Source organism: Hemicordylus capensis, chromosome 6 (assembly GCF_027244095.1).
Source record: "Hemicordylus capensis ecotype Gifberg chromosome 6, rHemCap1.1.pri, whole genome shotgun sequence".
In the NCBI taxonomy this organism is placed as follows: Eukaryota; Metazoa; Chordata; class Lepidosauria; order Squamata; family Cordylidae; genus Hemicordylus; species Hemicordylus capensis.
Genome location: NC_069662.1, coordinates 60,460,416 through 60,480,052, shown reverse-complemented (window position 1 = coordinate 60,480,052; position 19,637 = coordinate 60,460,416). Strand labels below are relative to the sequence as shown.

Below are 19,637 nucleotides of genomic sequence, written 5' to 3'. Positions count from 1 at the left end.
CTACATTCCTGTTTTGCCTAGATCAAGGTTATTCAGGCTATGTCTGGCTGCAGGGCAGAGTTTTTGCAATTTAGAGCATGAGCATACGAAATTGACTTCTGCTTTGTCAAGATTGGCCCATTGAGCTCAGTATTACCTACGCACAGACTGACAGTGGCTCTTCAGAGCTTCAGGCATGCAGGGGTCTTTCCTCTGTTACCTGATTTCTACAAAGCAATTTGCTGAACATTTTATGCCAAAGAGGAACCTTATTCATGAGAAAGCCGGCTTCCACCAGAGGTCTCGGAGGCAAGGGGGATTGGCTCAGGCCTACATAAGATGGTTGCAACAGAAAGCTGACAACTGTGAGTTTGAGGCAGCAAAAGTGAAAAAATGAAACTATTAGGAAGAGCCTGGTTGAGGACATTTTGGGTAAAGACTTGTCTCAGAAGTTGCAGATGGAAAGCAACCTAACCCTGAAGGGGGAGTGCAGATTCTAAGCAATTCACAGCTGGTTGAGGGCCAAGTTCAGGATCAGGTTTCTTAATTGGGAAATTGCTAAGCAGGAAATTGCTAAGCCACCCTGGTGGGGGGGGGAGTCAAAATACTAATGCAAGTGCAAGCTTGCCAGCCAAGGCAAGCTATGCCCAAAGACAAAGCCAGCTGGTCCCCTGTTGGAGATCCAGCTGCAGGTAGCATCGATCTTTTGCACCAGTAACCCCAATGACCACTCGGAGCATTGGGAGTAGAGATAGATAGTTTGGGTCTCCTTCTCTTTTCCTATTTATGTCTGCCTCTTTGATCCCTCCATTGATAGAATGTACTCAGGAACTTCCTTCCTCCTCCTCCTCTCCTCCTCCTCCTGTTTCTTCCCAGAATGCTTCTAGTTCTCTCTCTGAGCACCAGAGGTGCGCCTAGGTAATTGTGGAGCCTGGACCTAAAGGCCTTTGGAGCTGCCCCCCTCCCCCACAAATTAAGGATCATCATGCTTGGCCAGGTGACCACACCACCCAGGACAGACTAAAGAGGATTGGGGGGGGGCAGGGGCTGTGGAGGCCGTGGAATTCAGCCCAGAGGTCCAGGGGTAAGAGCGCCTCTCCTGAGCACCATACTTCTATAGGTCTCTCTCTGGCCAACATACAGCCAGAAGTTAGATGTAGGTCTTTTCTTATCATCATGTAATTCTGAATAAAGTAGATTAGTTTAACCTTACATGAATCTCCATGCTTATCATTTACAAGCTGTTGCCCTTGAGACCCTGTTAACGTCTGCTGTAATGGGAGTGAGCTCCTGAAATACTCTGCTATGTAAGTAATTACCCCCAACACCCCCCAAACAGAAGAAAGCACCAAATTGCACACTGTGGTAAAGCACATACACAGAAAGCGGAGTGTCCAGAATAGACTGCACTATGCCACAAATGTGGGAGGATGAGTCATTTTGTGGTTGTCTGTCACACTTGAGGGTGGAGGGAAGCTGCAATGCAAAATAATCCAGATGGAAACTTCTTTATGAGACCAGCCACTTGCCTAGATGGCTATACTGACCCATGGGAGGTGCATCTGCAAATTAATGGTGTCCTAGTGAGATTCAAAATCGATAGAGGAGCTGATGTAAGCATGACCTCAGAATCTGTCTTCAGGAGTTTCTCAACCCACCTCTCCCTGAGCAGACATCTGTATGCCTTACTGGCTCTGAGAGCAGAAACTAAATTGTGTGAGGTATCTTACAGCCACTACCCAATACAGAGGCAAATAATACAACTTCAAAATATATCTGTTTCACTCTCAGACAACAATCTTCTTAGCCGAGAGACCGCTACTGCAATGGGCCTGGTAAGCCACCTGGAAGAGCTTTCTACAGAGCTCCGTGACGAGGTAGGAACCTAAAAGGACCAATAAAGTTTAGACTCACGGAGGGGGCAGCTCCGTATGCAGTCCATACAGCTAGAACAAAAGCAGTTCCAAAAGCAGTAGAAGCACTCCTTCCCAAGGTAAAAGCTGAGTTAGAAAGGATGGCTAGATGTGGAATTATTGAACCAATCATGGCACCTATTGACTCGTGTGCGTCATTGGTACCAGTACCAAAGAAGGTTTTCATTGTTTTTCACTCCTTATTGTGTTGGGTAGTTTGAAACTCAAAAGCGGGGAATGTAGTGAAATGTGATCCTGCCAACGGGAGGGGCCAAAGGCCTTATAAGGAGAGGGAGTGTTAAGCAAGCAGTGTGTGTGTGTGTGTGTGTGTTTTGATCTAGAGACCTTCTGTAGCTCAAGTAGAACTTAAATAATAATGAAGCTCTTACAATTGAGTATTCATATCATTTTTAGCCTACTTTCCAGTGGGCTAATGAAATCACCTGGCATTCTGTGTCTGTGTGTCTGTGTCTGTCTCTGTGATTCCCTATCAGCTTCACAATGCCTGGACCAATATGAACTAAATTGGGTACGGTTGTAGAGACACATAGAGAGACGTCAATAGCATAGTTTGTGATTATCCCAATTCAAGACGGTGGATGTGCAAACATTTGAGGTGCAAGTGGGCTAACTTGTGAACTGCCTTACTGATGTGAACCAAATTTGCTAGAGCTGTAGGGACATATAGGGACACCTTAATGGCATAGTTTGTGATGATGTCATCCTTTCGGATTCAAGATGGCGGATGTGTAAATGTTTGAGGTTCAAGTGTGCTAACTTGTGTACCATCTAACCAATTTGAACCAAATTTGGTTCAGTTGCAGTGAATGACACACCTCAGTGGTGTAGTCTGTAACCCTGTAATCAACCGAATCAAGACATGATTGCATGCATGAAACTTGGAGGCACAAGTGGACTAACTTGTGGATTGCCTAAATGATTTTAACCAAATTTGGTACAGTTGTAGTGAGTGACACACAGGGGCACCTCAACAGCATAGTTAGTGATGATGTCATCCATTCCAATTCAAGATGGCGGACATGTAAATGTTTGAGGCGCAAGTGGGCTAACTTGTGAACTGCCTAACTGATTTCAACCAAATTTGCTACAGCTATAGGGACACATGTGGATGCCTCAATGGTGTAGTTTGTGATGATGTCATTTACTCCAATTCAAGATGGTGGACGCATGAATATTTGAGACATAAGTGGGAACCGATTCTGACCAAATCTGGTACAGTTGTAGGTTCACATATGGATACCTCAAAGACATAGTTTGTGATGATGTCATCCACCACAATCCAAGATGGCAGATGCATGAACATTTGAGGCACAAGTGGACTAACTTATGAACACCTAAACAATTTGTACCCAATTTAGGCCAGTTGTAGGGATAGTGAAAGGAAATTAGGTAGAGTATTGCTTACTAGTACAACTTCTTATTATTCCTGTCAAGAACAGATCCCTTGATTTTCTGTTTTTCCTCTGTCCTTCCTTTCCCCCTTTTGCCTGTCTCAAGAACCATCCCCAACTTAGTACTTGTACAAAGAAAGCAGCTAAATCTACGTTGAGTGGACTCATTAGGAGACACACCTCCCAGAACTCTATGGTTTCCCCATTATTCTTAATTGCCACATTTGAATGTTTGTTGGATGCTCATCACATGGAATTTATGCTTTCCATACTGTACTGGAGCATAACATGGGATATTTTAAAACGTTGTCCACACAACCATTTTTGGTGGGGCTGGGGGGAAGGCAGGATACAAACTACCTTCCCACACATGAGCCTCACCACTTTGGGACTGCTCGCACACCAGTCATGTGGGCGCATTATGCAAGTGATCCCAGAACGGCAGGGTAAAGCAGGCTGTGGCCTTCTGCATACCACAGTGCAATGCATTGTGGGATTATGCAGCTGCTGGGTTCTCCTTTTGACCAGTTCTATGGCAGCCCAAGCTTCCATACAACTGGGCAGTGAGGGAGGAGACTGTGTGTACACCCTCCTACTTCATTTTGAGCCCAGGTACAAAACCTGGTCTATCCAGCTGAGGAGTGCCAGGATCGGGACCAATCCCAGTGGTTCTCACGTCCAGCTCTACCTGGGCTACCACTTTCCTATCCAGGTTGGACTGTTTTTGAGAATCACCTCTAATTCCTACATTTTCACAGGTCCCTTGTTGATTTCTTAGCCCAATACAATGTTGGGAATTCTCTCTGGTAAGAGATACCCTTCTATTACAACAGAGTGCACAGAGACAGAAAACAGTGGAGTCTGCCCAGGCATGCGTGTCTGCTAAGAGCCAAAAGAAACTTGGAGCCAGTTCATAGTTTCAAATCAATATACGGAGTCTTTATTGGTGTATTCTAGATAGGAAAGTGGAGAGATAGTATCTCTAATCTAGCTAGCTAGCTGGATGCAGACAGATGCTGTCTGCATCTCTGTGCACACATGGTGCAGACAGAGGCAAGTGTATGTTAGAGAAGAAGGAGGAGGAAGCAAGGAAGGGAGGCAGGAAGTAAGTAAGTCCTTGAGAGTAGCAATCAACATATCAAAGGGATAGTGTCAGAGCAGTAGAGAGGAGGAATGACCAATGTCTTGACCCCTCTAGCCCTCTGACTTACTAGTCTGTCCCCCTCTGTCACTGAGGCATGAGACAGTGCAAAGTCCTTCACTTCCAACATAGAACATGCTAATATCAATCTTTAAAGCCTTAAATGGTTTGAGGCCAGGATACTTGAAGGATTGTCTGCTTCTCCCAATATCTCAAAAAGCATATTTAATGAGGTTTTGGTAAAATGCACATATTTTTAAATTGATTTGATTAATTAAGCAATTCATTTCTTAAAAGGCAGATCAAATACAAATATTTCATCAGTTGCCAGTTCTCCCCAAAGCTCTTCTCCACAACAGAATCTATATTCTGGTACAAACCGCCCCTGGTCCAGAATATATTAGCCACACTGAAGTCCCCCTGAAATCAAGGAAGCCTTTCTTCATAGCTTTTATAGTCACACATTGAGTTCAGACAATTTGATTATGAAAATTACAGTCAGAGGGATAGTTTATTTTTGTTTCTTCATTTAAAATCCAACATATTTTCCCTAACATAATGCCTCCAAATTCAGTACAGATAAAATAGGAACAAGAAATCTTGGATTAAAATTCCTATTAATCCATGAAGCTCATTAAGTGACTTTGGTCTAGTCACCATTTCTCAGGCTTACCTACCTCATTAGGGTTGTTGTCAGGACAAAGTGAGGTGGGGGTGGGATTATTCTGAGCTCCTTATAGGAAGAGCAGGTTACATATATAATAAATAAATAAATAAATAATCAAAAGAAAGTAGTCATGTTTAAGCCCCACTGAATTTAATAGGATGCAGTAGTCATGACTGAAGTATCCTACTGAATGTAGTGGGACAAACTACAACCATCTATCTCCATATTGGGACCATTGTGTTGGGGAAACATATCAGTGATTACAATTTTCTCCCGTTTTTAAAAAAATTAAAAACAAAAAATTAAAAATCCTCAGTTCTATAAAACTGTAATCTTCACAAACAAGTTGTTTTACATTTGTGAGTCCATAAAATCTGACAACTACAAAGTAATGTGTGTGTGTCTAACTAGTGCTGAAGCATCATTCTGTCTCCCCACCCCCCGACTTATAAATTTCAGGCCACAGATTTGTGAATCAAAAGAAACATTCCCTCAGGATAAACATTTTAATAGCCCAAGAAATAAACGAGAGAGAACTACTTTTAAAAAACAAATGAAAACTAACAAAAAGCAAGCAGAAATGAGATTCAATTGATTGCAAAGACTTTTTAGTTACTTAGTAATAATTTATGAATTAAGAGTTTTTGATTTTAATTCCACTGTGCAAAGGAAGCTGATAAAGGGGTTTTACTGAAATGGTATCACAATGACTAATTTTACAACAGCATATTGCCTGCTCCAGGAAATTCCTTTGACAGCACCCAAACATGCTACAGCAGGAAAAGGCAAGTATATAAGCCAGGGGGTTAGTAGAACTCAGTCAGATACAACCTTTGCAAGCAAGTAATCATTCTGCCTTTCAGAAGCACAGCCAAGAAAGAGATCGCCTGCCTCACCATGAACACCAAGGTTGTTGTGTGTGCAGTTCTTGCTCTTGTCCTGGTCTCTGCAACTCTGACAGAAGGTAAGCAGACTCTTGCTCCCAATTGGCGTATGGATCCTAGAGACATTTCTGTTTAAGATTCCCACAAAAGGTCCTTAGGGTCATAGCTTCAAATCCCACATATCTACCTTTATAGAGAAGCCAATGCATTGTTTCTTGTATTCATGTTGTTCTTCCTGGCTTTGCATGCTGAAAAACAGAGCTCCAAAAGACTGCTGACCCCTTGTGTGAAATATTAAGAAATAAATTTGACTTTTCATACTGGTATTATGCTGCCAGTCCAGTTTTTTAAAGCAATGCTGCTGATAAACGGATGTCCTGTTGGGTGAATTCCTCTGTTAAATCAATCCCTATTCCTCTGCTCCTTCACAGGCATCCCCCTGGCCCGGATGGGAACTGAGCTCCGATGCCAATGCATTAGCACCCATTCCAGATTTATCCCTCCCAAGAAGATCCAGAATGTCCAGCTGACCAAAAGTGGGCCCCATTGCCAGAATGTAGAGGTCATGTAAGTATTTCTTAGCACATTTATGGATAACACAGAGGGACATTTTGCTGCACAGGCACCGCTGAAATGAATGGGATACCCCTGTGAAGTAACCAAGCATTTCAATGGGTCTTGCATGCATGAACTTCCCAGTGGATTTTGCCCTTGGAGCTTTTCCCCACTTGTGGGGGAAAGTATAACAAAATATCAGGCTGCCATGAATTGTTGCCTGTACTACTGTAACTATAACTATAGGTATGCAATTTTTGGGGGGGGGGAATCCTCCTTTATTCACGTTACAATGGCAGCATTCCACAAACCAAATGCCTGACCTTCTGTGTTTTCTTTCATTGCAGTGCCACTCTTAAGGATGGAAGAGAAGTATGCTTGGAACCCACAGCTCCCTGGGTGAAGGTGGTCATCAAGGCCATCCTCGATAGGTAAGTTGTCATATTCTTGCCATTGGAAGAGCTTTTCAAGAACATGTGTGTGTTCTTGAGGCTTCAGTGAGGATTCTGCAGAACTTCCTGGTGGTTTGTGCCCTGTGGGGTCAGACTCTGGTTTATCTCTCCCACCCATTGTGTCATGTTCCTCACTTACTGCCTAAGCCCAGCTCGTGAGTATTAATTAGTCTGGGGATTTTAACCCTAATTTTTCATGTGCTGTCAAAGAGAGCTGCGGATGCACTGAAGAGACATTTTCCATAGAGAAGTCTTACTGTTATGACTGGGAGAAGAACCAGGCCGGATACATTTGAAACGGAACACAAGCGGAGCCGTTTCAATCCAGCCTCTTTTAAAAGTCACTTTAAACCAGGAATGCTGGTTCCTTATTTATATTACATAAGAGGGTATGGGTCAGAGAGTGTACGGGGGTATGGCTCAGAGAAACCACATACCCTGAAAGCATGAAGCTAACGAGATGGGAAATGAAGGCCTTTTGGAAAGCAGAATGTATTACTCAATGCAGCTGCAATAGTTGTGTTTACACCAAAGCTACTATGATAAGCCAATGGGCAACAGTGTGAGCCTTTCTGGCTGATTATGTATTAACTAGTAATTTTAAGCCCGTTAGATTAACGGGCGCTAGTAGACCGCCCCCGCCACCGGACCCAGTCCTTCCACCACGGCCCCCGCCGCCAGCGGGCCCAGTCTCCCTGGCGTAGCGGCCGCCGTCTTCGGGCCCAGTCTCCTTGCCGTGGCGGCCGCCGCCATCGGGGCCAGTCACCCCGCCGCGGCCACCACCGCCTCTCCCACACTCTTCTCCCTGCATTGGTGGCGGCCGCTTCTCCTCGGCCCGCCGCTTCTCCTCCTCCCGGCCCCAACATGGCCGCCGTGTCTCTGCGGCCATATCTTTCTCGGACGTTCTGGGCATGCGCTGCGCTCCAGAATGGCCGAGAAAGACACAGGCAGGGAGACACGGGATTACACCGTGGCTCTTTATTATAGAGGATGCTACCATATTTGAAGTATTATTTATTACACTTGAAATCTTCTGTGTCTCATATGGGTTTTTAAAATTGTAATATTAAGATTGGGTGAAATATTTATTGAATGATTTGTCAAAGAATGATTTTGTGTTTTCCTTACTTGAGAATTCTTTACCAAGAAAATACATTCCGAATTTCCTCAGCTGTATGAGGGGTGACCTGTGTCTTTATTTATGTATTTATGACCCCTGCTTGAAAGGGCAAAGAGGAATCTTCTAAAGTGGTGGCTCTTATATTTTGCCATGGGAGATCCTATCCAGCACCCGCACAGTGTCTTCCCAGGGGCTGTTGTGGTGTCTCCTTTGTCCCTGCTAACTGAGCAAACAGGCACGTTTTAAAGTGGTGATTCTCCTGTATCTACAGGAGCAACTTGTTGTATCCAGTGCCTGCACAGCCTCCCTCCAGTGGCTGTTGCTGGTATCTGCCTTATATTTCTTTTTAGATTGTGAGCCCTTTCCGGACAAGTGACCATCTTTTTAATGTATGATGTATTTTTCTATGTTTGTTCTATGTTCTATTTGAGTTGAAGAGCGGTATATAAAAATTATTATTTGTCGTCGTCTTTTGTGAGCCCTTTTGGGAAAAGGAACCGTCCTGTTTCTTTTACTGTGTAAACCACTTTGGGGACTTTTTTTGGTTGAAAATCGGCATATGCATATTGATAATAATAATAATAGTAATAATTATTATTTATTGAAATACAAGTTGAATACTGTGAACATATTTTTGTACACACACTACTGATTAAATTATTTTTAATACTGAAATGCAGAGTTACTAGTCTAATATTGTGATAAAGCAAAAGTTTTATCATCTTTGCTTTGAATGGACAGAGATATTTCAGAGGTTTCAGAATCCATGGGGTGTGTGTGATAAATATCTGGTGGCTGATGGCAATGCTCTTAGCCCTGATGACAACACCTATTGTGTGGCAATTGTCCTTCTGACCCACATTCCATCCTTCATGGTGCCATGTGTGTGGTGGTGACGCTTGTATGCAGGGGCGTAGCAAGATTGGAGTGGGCCCAGAGACAAGATTTTAAAATGCACCCCCCTCACTGAAGCTCAGCTCATGAAGTAAAGAAATCTTAAATGAGGCTGAACAGTGGTAACAAAAAGCATATATATATATATATATATATATGCCACAATAGAACATAATCCTAAATAATTTTTTTAAAGGTTTTGTAAATTGTGTGCAATGCAAGTCATTTTATGGTAGTAGAGAAAGACATGTTGTTCTGGTAGCTCCGGGTCTTAACGCTCACATCAGTTTCGGAGGATGAATACAACTGGAGGAAGCCTGGGCGGGTGCACGGCTGGGTGAGTCAGTCATGTGATTTGCCTCTAGGCCCCCCCAGGCAGTGGGCCCCCAGACAACTGTCTCCCCTTGCCCTATTATGGTTACGCCCCTGAGTGAGACCACCTTAGCACTGAGTGCTCCAGGTTGAAGGAGGTGGCTGTTACCCAGCCTTTCCTGGCTTGCATGAAGCTGTGGAACAAGAGGTCTTCCTGCTTTCCGATTTCCACAGCTCTGCACAAGCCAAAAAAGATTACAGAGAAAGGAAGGGGGGGAAACCCTCACCTGCACTGAGGTATTTCATTCTTTGCAGCAAAGCTCTCTGAGGGGTGGTACAACAGGAAGCCTCACCTGCTCCAAGTTCACATGTAACTATGTAATTAAAATATATATGATAATTACTTGTGCATCAGTGCAAAAAGAAAATGCTGAGATCTTATTTACTTTTAGAGCCTTGGGTTCTCTTCTTCCGCCCCTTGTTCCTAAGAGTTGCCTTGGGGAGATCCCAAACAGTGGATGTTGAAGAATAATGGCAATCCACCACTTCCTGCATATACAGTATATATCCTAACATCCAGTGTTTGATGTTAGGATATCTATTCCCCACAGAGGGAATATATATCAGAGGGATATATATTCCCTCTGATTCCCCGCCTTTCCTTCATGATTGAGACAGATATTGCAATATAGCAGGTGTCATGTGGAACCGCCATTTTCACTCCATTGACAGCGGATAGTGGGAAAGCAATGCCTCAGCTCTGCTAAACGAACCGAGTGTGGAAGTGGAAGGCCCTCCTCTCTCCCAATACTTGCTCTGCAGTCACCCCACGAAGTTGGTTGGAGCTTTGGGCCTGGACCAACAAAAGGAAGCACTCCTTTCTGCACACAACACCCAAGTTCCTCATGAGCCCTCTGCAGATGTCCCCCACTCCCACAGGACTGAACATTGACTGACTGCACACATGGAGGAGAAAGGAAAACTGGGCCGGCCATGCATGCCCATGTTACTGACATAGCCATTGTCCGCTCTCCCCACCCGTCATCAGGTTTGCAGTGTGTTATCAAAGGAGCCTGATGAGCACAGAGCTGTAGGTGCAAAGGGTCCCACTCACACAGATGCGGAATGTGCAGGTGCTGAGCCTGAGGTGTGAGGGCACGGCCAGCACCACTGCCACCGTCCTGCTTCCGACTGCTGCATGTCTTCATTGTCCATGCTGGAGGAAAGCCTACATGCATTCACAAAGTACCATCAAAGCTATTAGCTCCTTTTAAAAAGCGTTCATTGTGGAAGATATGGGTATCAGTCTTTGGAAAGCGCCTGCCGCCGGCCCGGCCACTGGGGACGGACGGTGCCTGCCACCGGGCTGGCCAGGAAGAAGAGCACCTGCCACTGGGCCAGCAGGAACAGAAGATAGCTCCCGCCGCCACGTGGGGAGGGAAAGTGCCTACTGCTGGGCCGGTGAGCAGGGAAGGAGAGCACCCACCGGCAGGCCATCCGGCGGGGAAGGAGAGTGCCCACCCCCGGGCCTGCCAGTGGGGAAAAAGAGCACCTGCCCCAAGGCTGGCCAGCGGGGAAAGAGGCTGGGAGGAGGAGGAGGCTGGAGTTGGCGGTGGGCCGGCCTGGCCCGCTGAGAGGAGGGGGTGGGAGAAGGTGGCGGGCCAGCTTTCTGGCTGGCCCACAAGCCATAAAGCATGGGGGGGGGGAGGAAGCAGGCCGGCTGGCCAGCCCATCAGAAAGTGCAGGGAGGGGGTGAAAAGTGAGTGGCGGTGGGGAGTGGCTGGGAATGCTGGAGTGGCGGGGGAGAGCTGGAAGGAGAGCTGGTCTTGTGGTTGCAAGCATGACTTGTCCCCTTAGCTAAGGAGGGTCCACCCTGGTTGCATATGAATGGGAGACTGGAAGTGTGAGCACTGTAAGATATTCCCTTCAGGGGATGAAGCCGCTCTGGGAAGAGCAGAAGGTTCCAAGTTCCCTCCCTGGCTTTTCCAAGACAGGGCTGAGAGAGATTCCCGCCTGCAACCCTGGAGAAGCCGCTGCCAGTCTGTGAAGACAATACTGAGCTAGATGGACCAATGGTCTGACTCAGTATATGGAAGCTTCCTAAGTTCCTATGTGGGGGACTGTGGTGGTGGCTGGGCCGGCTGGAGGCGCAGATGCTCTGTGCCCAGCCCAGCCTGTAGCAACTAAAGCACCATTCAAAAGCTGGCCTGGATCAATGAATGGGTTAACCAAAAGCAACACATTCCTCCCCACCCGCCCCCAAATACAAGACTAGTCCCATCTACGTCCCAATGCAGAGTGGGAGTCATGAACAGCAAATTCAGGAAAAGCAGGAAACAAATTGATAATAACAAAGGTAGAAGCTCCTAATACTGGAAGAGAAACCAGTCACGGTTAGGAAACTACGTTGTGCCACTGAATAAAAGAAGCACTCAAAATGGCTGCCACTCCACTCTTTCAGGCAGAGCTAAGAGACTGTACATGTACAGTAGATAAGATGGCTGCTGCACTCAAAAACAGGCTACTACAAAAGTCTTGTGTTATGCAGTATGTTATCTCCATGAAGAAAAATTCTGAATTCCAAGTGAGGGAGAGACAGAACTATCTGGTTAGAAGTCCTTTGCCTTCCTTTTGTTCACTCTGTGTCTTGTAGGCTTTCCCCGTTTCTCTGTTGCTTTCTGTTCTTAAGAAGAGAGCTTTGTTTGTTGGTTGGTTTATGGAGGGATTCTTAGCCATTCTTGTCTCCAGTGTAGGATCCAGAGGAAAGAGCTGTAGTATGCAAGGACACAAACAAACAAACAAACAAACAAACATAATCCTAGGTTGTAATCTCTCTCTCTAAAGAAAATGAAAATAGATATGAATGGGTATTTTAATATGAAAAACTAAAAGTTCTGCATAGAACAGCTTAAAACACAATTAAGATTTTTTTAAAAAAAATCATATAATATTAGGCATCCTCATAATTTGCCAATAAAATATTGTAAAAGTCCCAAGGCATATGTAATAATATTGTACTCCCAAATGAGCTGAAGTTCTCTTGGAACCTTGTCAATTCAGTGCTGTCCTTCCAAGTGAATTGAAGTCCTCTAAGTCTTGTCAAATCAGTCATACATGTATCGACTTAAATGTCTTCCTCAGTGACTTTAGCAAATATTTTCATGAAGGCATGACTCCTCCAGACTTCTATAAATAAATAAAACAGCCCAATTCTGTTAAAATTACTACCATCCCCAACTACAAACAAACAAACAAAAATTCCAGTCATGCCCCATGGTCTAAATGAAGAGATTGATAGGATGGCAGCAATGTAGTATATTCAAATGAACCAACCCCATAAATTCTGGTTTCCTTGCCATTGTAATTGTGGATAATTATTGTGTTTACAGCATATATGGTTGTAATTTTTTTTAAAACAAATGAACTGCACATTTGGTGATTATGATGATGATGGGTATTATAGTCACACAGTATGATCCCCTTTTTATTTTCCTATTTTAAATTTGGTATTGGTAGTAATTGTTGTTGTAATCTTATTTAATGCTGATCACCTATATATTGTACTCATGCTGTAGGTCCAAATCACAAGACATCTTCCCCTTTTGGATAGTATAAGAACATTTCCCCTTTAAGAAACTGACTTTGGGGTGATTGATACAACTTAACATATAAGGAACAGCGGTAAGCGGACAAATGTGTTCAATTCATGTCCCTGTTAACTTTGTAGTAGATGTTTGCTCCTTAAGCCAATTAATTGATTTTTTAAAAAACACTTTTATAACAAGGGCCTGACATAAAGAAGAAAAATGTGCTACTAAGTGAGAAGGAGATATTGGTAAGCCTGTTACTTTCCCTGTTTTTCTATAAGTTGATGAATACAGGGATACTATAAGGAGATGGAGTTTTTGGATCTGGAGTGATTGAGATTCCCACCCCCACCCCCCACTGGTCTTTTGTATTGTTCTCAATTATATTTTAGATGAGGGATTAAAAAATTCAGAACTGGTCAAGGGCCAAATTCAGGGATCTTAATTGGGAAACTGCTAAGCAGGAAATTGCTAAGCAGCCCTGGGGGTCAAAACACTCAAGAGAGTGGAAGCTTGCCAGCTAGCCAAGACAAGCTATGTCCAAAGATACAACCAACCTGACCCCAACCAGAAGAAAGCACCACATTGCACACTGTAGTAAAGCACATGCACAGAAAGTAGAGTGTCCAGAATAAACTGCTGCACTATGCCACAAATGTGGGAGGATGGGCCGTTTTGTGGTCACACTTGAGGGCTGAGTGAAGTTGCAATGCAAAATAATCCAGATGAAAATTTATTTATGAGACCAGTCACCTGCCAAGATGGCTATGCTGACCCATGGGAAATGCAACTCCCATGCACTCCCCTGCTAACTGAGCACAGAGACACCTTTTAAAGTGGTGATTCTCTTATATTTAGCAGTGGGAGAGCCACTGGCCCTATCCAACCCCAACATAGCATCCCTCCAGTGGCTGTTCTTGGATCTGCCTTATGATTATTTTTAGACTGTGAGCCCTTTGGGGAAAGGGGATTCTTATTTGTTTGTTTGTTTGTTTGTTTGTTTGTTTGTTTGTTTGTTTTCCTATGTAAACCATTGAGAACTTGGTTTGAAGTGCGGTATATAAAGATTCGTAGTAGTGGTGGTAGCTGCAAATTAATGGTGTCTTAGGGAGATTCAAAATCGATACAGGAGATGATGTAAGCATGATCTCAGAATCTGTCTACAGGGATTTTTGCAACCCGTCTCACCTCCTGCATACATCTGCATGCCTCACTGGCTCTGGAGGACAAAAACTAAATTGCATGGGGTATCTTACAGCCACTACCCAGTACAGAGGTAAAGAATACTACTTCAAAATATATGCATTTTGTTCTCAGACCAGCAATCTCAATCAACCCCGATTCAAGATGGCGGATGTGTGAAAGTTTGAGGCGCAAGGGGGCTAACTTGTTGACCACCTAATCAATTTGAACCAAACTTGGTACAGTTGTAGTGAGCAACACACAGGGACACCTCAGTTGTGTGGTTTGTGATGATGTCATCCACCCCAATTCAAGATGGCAGATACATGAATATTTGAGGTACAATTGGGCTAACTTATGAACTGCCTAATCGATTTGGACCAAATTTAGTCCAGTTGTAGGTTTAGTGAAAGGAATGTAAGCAGATTAGTTCTTATTAGAACAACTTCTTGTTATTCCTGTCAAAAACAGCTCCCTTGATTTTCTGTTTTTCCTGTAAATTAAGCCCTCTGAGCTTCCATTTCCCTAATCGCTTGTCTCAGGAACCATCCCAAAGTACTCTTACAAAGAAAGTAGCTAACTCTATGTTAAGCAGACTCTTTGGAGAACTGCCTCCCACAACACTATAGGTTCCCCATTAGTTTTAATTGCCATATTTGAATGAGATGTTGATGCTCAGTGTTGGGATGTATTGAAATGTATTTATTTATATCAATGTAAACCACTTTGGGAATTTTTTATTGAAAAGTGGTATATAAATATTTATCAATGTATACTTTACATACTGTACTGAATCATAACATGGAATATTTTTAAAGGTCATCTGCATGACAATTTTCAGTGGGGCTGGACGGTAGGAAGGTAGGACACTGGTAGGAAGGTAGGACACGGGCTGGAAGGTAGGACACTGACTTCCTTTTCCCACATGAGCCTCGCCACTCCAGGATCGTTTGGGCACCAGTCTTTGGGCGCACAGTGCAAGCAATCCCAGAGCGGTGGAGGAAGGCAGGCTGTGGCCTCGCACATCCCACAATGCAGTGCATGGTGGGATTTCCCAGCTGCCGGGTTCTCCTTCTGCCCAGCTCTATGACAGTCCAAGCTACTACACAACTGGGCAGTAAGGGAGGAGAGCATGTGTACACCCTCCTACTTCATTTTAAGCCCAGGTACAAAACCTGGTCTACCCAGCTGAGGAGAGCTGGGATCAGAATCGATCCCGGTGGTTCTCACGACCAGCTCTACCCAGGCTAGCACTGTCCTACCCAGGTTGAGCTGGTTGTGAGAATGACCTCTAAATCTGCATTTTCACTAGTTTCCTCTTGATTTCTCGGCCCAATTGGTTTGAGGCCAGGATACTTGAAGGATTGTCAGCTTTCCCCAATATCTCAAAAAGCATATTTAATCAGGTTTTGGTAATATGCACACATTTTTCAATTGATTTGATTAATTAAGCCATTCATTTCTTAAAAGGCAGATCAAATACAAATATTTCATCAGTTGCCAGTTCTGCCCAAAGCTCTTCTCCACAACAGGATCTATATTCTGGTACAAACCGCCCCTGGTCCAGAATATATTAGCCACACTGAAGTCCCACTGAAATCAAGAAAGCCTTTCTTCATAGCTTTTATAGTCGCATTTGATTATGAAAATTACAGTCAGAGGGATAGTTTATTTTTGTTTCTTCATTTAAAATCCAATATATTTTTCCTAATATAATGCCCGCAAATTCAGTACAGATAAAATAGGAAAAGGAAATCTTGGATTAAAATCCCTATTAATCCATGAAGCGCATTAAGTGATTTTTGTCTAGTCACCATTTCTCAGGCTAACCTACCTCATTCGGGTTGTTTCAGGACAAAGTGAGGTGGGGTGGGTGGGGGATTATTCTGAGCTGCTTATAGGAAGAGCAGGTTAAATATGTAATAAATAAGTAAATAATCAAAAGAAAGTAGTCATGTTTAAGCCCCACTGAATTTAATAGGATGCAGTAGTCATAACTGAAGTATCCCACTGAATTTAGTGGGACAAACCACAACCATCTATCTCCATATTGGGACCATTGTGTTGGGGAAACATAGTGGTGTCTACAATTTTTCCCAATTCTTAAAAAAATTAAAAACAAAAATTTAAAAATCCTCAGTTCTACAAACTGTAATCTTCAAAAACAAGTTGTTTTATATTTGAGAGTCTGTAAAATCTGACAACTACAAAGATATGTGTGTGTAACTAGAGATGAAACATAGCTCTGTAATTCCCCCTACCCTATAAATTTCAGTCCACAGATTTGTGAATCAAAAGAAACATTCCCTCAGGATAAACATTTTAATAGCCCAAGAAATGAAAGAGAGAGAAACAACTGCTTTAAAAGACATACAAAAACTAACAAAAAGCAAGCAGCAATGAGATTCAATTGATTACAATGACCTTTTAGTTACATAGTAATAATTTATGAATTAAGACTTTTTGATTTTAATATCACTGTGCAAAGGAAGCTGATAAAGGGGTTTTACTGACACTATTTATTTATTTATTATTTTATTTATTTTACATATTTTTATACCGCCCAAAACCTACGTGTCTGGGTGGTTTACAACAAAATAAAAACAACATTAAAACATTAGGTAAAAATACAAACAAGAAATTTAAAATATGACAATTTAAAAATTTTAAAACAGTATTCTAAAACAACATTAAATACAATCAAAACAATCAAAACAAAATATGTCCCAATGGCTAATTTTACAACAGCATATGGCCTGCTCCAAGAAATACCTGACAGTACTCAAACATGCTACAGCAGGAAAAGGCAAGGAAGTATACAGTATAAGCCAGAGGGTTAGTAGAAATCAGTCAGATACAACCTTTGCCAGCAAGGAAGCATTCTGCCTTTCTGAAGCACAGCCAAGAAAGAGACATTTCTGTGGAACTATTCAAGATCCCCACCAAAAGGTCCTTAGGGTAATAGCTTCAAATCCCACATATCTACCTTTATAGAGAAGCCAATGCATTGTTTCTTGTATTCAAGTTGTTCTTCCTGGCTTTGCATACTGAAAAACAGAGCTCCAAAAGACTGCTGACTCCTTTTGGGAAATATTAAGAAATAAATTTGACTTTTCATACTGTTATTATGCTGCCAGTCCAGTTTTTTGAAGCAAGATGTTGAAAAACATGTTTTGTTGGGTGAATTCCTCTGTTAAATCAATCCCTATTGCTCTGCTCCTTCACAGGCATCCCACTGGCCCAGATGGGAACTGAGTTCCAATGCCAATGCATTAGCACCCATTCCTGATTTATCGCTCCCAAGAAGATCCAGGACATCCAGCTGACCCAAAGTGGGCCCCACTACCAGAACGTAGAAGTCATGTAAGTATTTCTCAGAACATTTAGGGACAACAACCCCCAAGGCTCTGTTGAAATGAATGAGACACTCCTGTGAAGCAACCAAGCATTTCAATGGGGCTTACATGGGATTTGTACATGGCCTAGCGATTTACATATCAGGCAGTATAAAAATATGACAAACAGACTTCCCAGTGGAAGTTGGGGCTTTTTCCCACTTGTGGGGGAAAGTGTAACAAAATATCAGGCTGCCATGAATCGTTGCCTCTGGTAATATATCTATAACTATAGGCAAGCAATTTTTTGTTTGTTTCTTTTAAATCCTCCTTTATTCACATTACAATGGTGGCATTCCACAACCCAAATGCCTGACCTTTGTGGTTTTCTTTCATTGCAGTGCCACTCTTAAGGACGGCAGAGAAGTATGCTTGGAACCCACAGCTCCCTGGGTGAAGGTGGTCATCAAGGCCATCCTCGATAAGTAAGTTTTCATACTCTTGCCATTGGCGTCTGCAGAACTTCCTGGTGGTTTGTGCCCTGTGGGGTCAGACTCTGGTTTATCTCTCCCACCCATTCTGTCACTTTCCTCACTTACTGCCTCTGCCTAGCTCGTGAGTCTTAGTAAGTCTGGGTATTTTAACCCTAGTGTTCCATGTGCTGTCAAAGACAGCTGTGGATGCACTGAAGAGACATTTTCCATAGAGAAGTCTTACTGTTATGACTGGGAGAAGAACCAGGCCGGATACATTTGAAACGGAACACAATTGAACAGAGACTGCCAGACTCCATTAGGGATCATTTCTCCACGTCTCGCCTTTGCCACCTGCTATTTAAAACTCACCCAGACCCTTAATGATACTACGCATTAGTAAAACCATTTTGCTTATTTCAGTTTAAGTATTTTTGAGCCTTTCTGAGTGCCTGTTTTCTAACCTCTTCTCCTCCCCTTTTTTCCAGGGCTCAAGCCAATATCGAACCACAGCTATAAGGAGAGCTTCTGCATCCCTCACGTCTTGCTTCACTGAAAGAAGTGGAGCCGTTTCAATCCAGCCTCTTTTAAAAGTCACTTTAAACTTGGAATGCTGGTTCCTTATTTATATTACATAAGAGGGTACGGGTCAGAGAGTGTATGGGGTACGGCTCAGAGAAACCACATACCCTGAAAGCATGAAGATAACGAAATGGGAAATGAAGGCCTTTTGGAAAGCAGAATGTATTACTCAATGCAGCTGCAAAGAGCCCCTGGTGGCGCAGTGGTAAAACTGCCGCGCTGTAACCAGAAGGTTACAAGTTCAATCCTGACCAGGGGCTCAAGGTTGACTCAGCCTTCCATCCTTCCGAGGTCGGTAAAATGAGTACCCAGAATGTTGGGGGCAATATGCTAAATCATTGTAAACCGCTTAGAGAGCTCCGGCTATAGAGCGGTATATGAATGTAAGTGCTATTGCTATTGCTAATAGTTGTGTTTACACCAAAGCTACTATGATAAGCCAATGGGCAATAGTGTGAGCCTTTCTGGCTGATTATGTATTAATGCTACCATATTTGAAATATTATTTTTAGGTATATATATATATACTCTTATTTTAAGGATTTTATGTGATTTTGAGTTATTAATGACTGTACATTTCTCTTTTGGTCATTGACCGTAAATAAAGTATGACGATGAACCACCGGGATCGATCCTGATCTCAGCTCTCCTCAGCTGGGTAGACCAGGTTTTGTACCTGGGCTTAAAATGAAGTAGGAGGGTGTACACACGCGCTCCTCCCTCACCGCCCAGTTGTGTAGTAGCTTGGGCTGTCATAGAGCTGGGCAGAAGGAGAACCCGGCAGCTGGGAAATCCCACCATGCACTGCATTGTGGGATGTGCGAGGCCACAGCCTGCTTTCCTCCACCGCTCTGGGATTGCTTGCACTGTGCGCACAAAGACTGGTGCCCAAACGATCCTGGAGTGGCGAGGCTCATGTGGGAAAAGGAAGTCAGTGTCCTACCTTCCCTCCAGCCCCACTGAAAATTGTCATGTAGATGACCTTTAAAAATATTCCATGTTGTTGTTGTTGTTATTTTTACATTTATATCCCGCTCTTCCTCCAAGGAGCCCAGAGCGGTGTACTACATACTTGAGTTTCTCTTTCACAACAACCCTGTGAAGTAGGTTAGGCTGAGAGAGAAGTGACTGGCCCAGTCACCCAGCCAG

General features: G+C 43.4%; 1 protein-coding gene across 2 annotated transcripts; it reads left to right on the top strand.

The window, feature by feature from the left end:
• Nucleotides 1-5,950: 5,950 nt before the first annotated feature.
• On the top strand, nucleotides 5,951-19,107 carry LOC128331986 (interleukin-8-like). Of its 2 annotated transcripts, XR_008310498.1 has the most exons (6): nucleotides 5,951-6,076; nucleotides 6,428-6,563; nucleotides 6,899-6,982; nucleotides 17,326-17,461; nucleotides 17,835-17,918; nucleotides 18,395-19,107. XR_008310498.1 is itself a non-coding variant. In XM_053266124.1 (4 exons), the coding sequence occupies exons 1-4, from the start codon at nucleotides 6,010-6,012 to the stop codon at nucleotides 18,423-18,425; spliced, it is 318 nt and encodes a 105-aa protein (XP_053122099.1). In that variant the 5' UTR covers nucleotides 5,951-6,009; the 3' UTR covers nucleotides 18,426-19,107. The 2 variants fall into 2 exon arrangements, 1 of the variants encoding a protein (XP_053122099.1); XM_053266124.1 differs by lacking the exons at nucleotides 17,326-17,461; nucleotides 17,835-17,918.
• The last annotated feature ends 530 nt before the right edge of the window (nucleotides 19,108-19,637 follow it).

What these genes read in the sequence shown, in the direction of transcription:
- LOC128331986 (XM_053266124.1), top strand. Translation starts at nt 6,010, where the DNA reads ATGAACACCAAGGTTGTTGTGTGTGCAGTTCTTGCTCTTGTCCTGGTC. An exon ending in TGCCAGAATGTAGAGGTCAT is followed by an intron (nt 6,564 to 6,898) that starts GTAAGTATTTCT and finishes CTTTCATTGCAG; the next exon opens with TGCCACTCTTAAGGATGGAA. An exon ending in ATCAAGGCCATCCTCGATAG is followed by an intron (nt 6,983 to 18,394) that starts GTAAGTTGTCAT and finishes CCTTTTTTCCAG; the next exon opens with GGCTCAAGCCAATATCGAAC.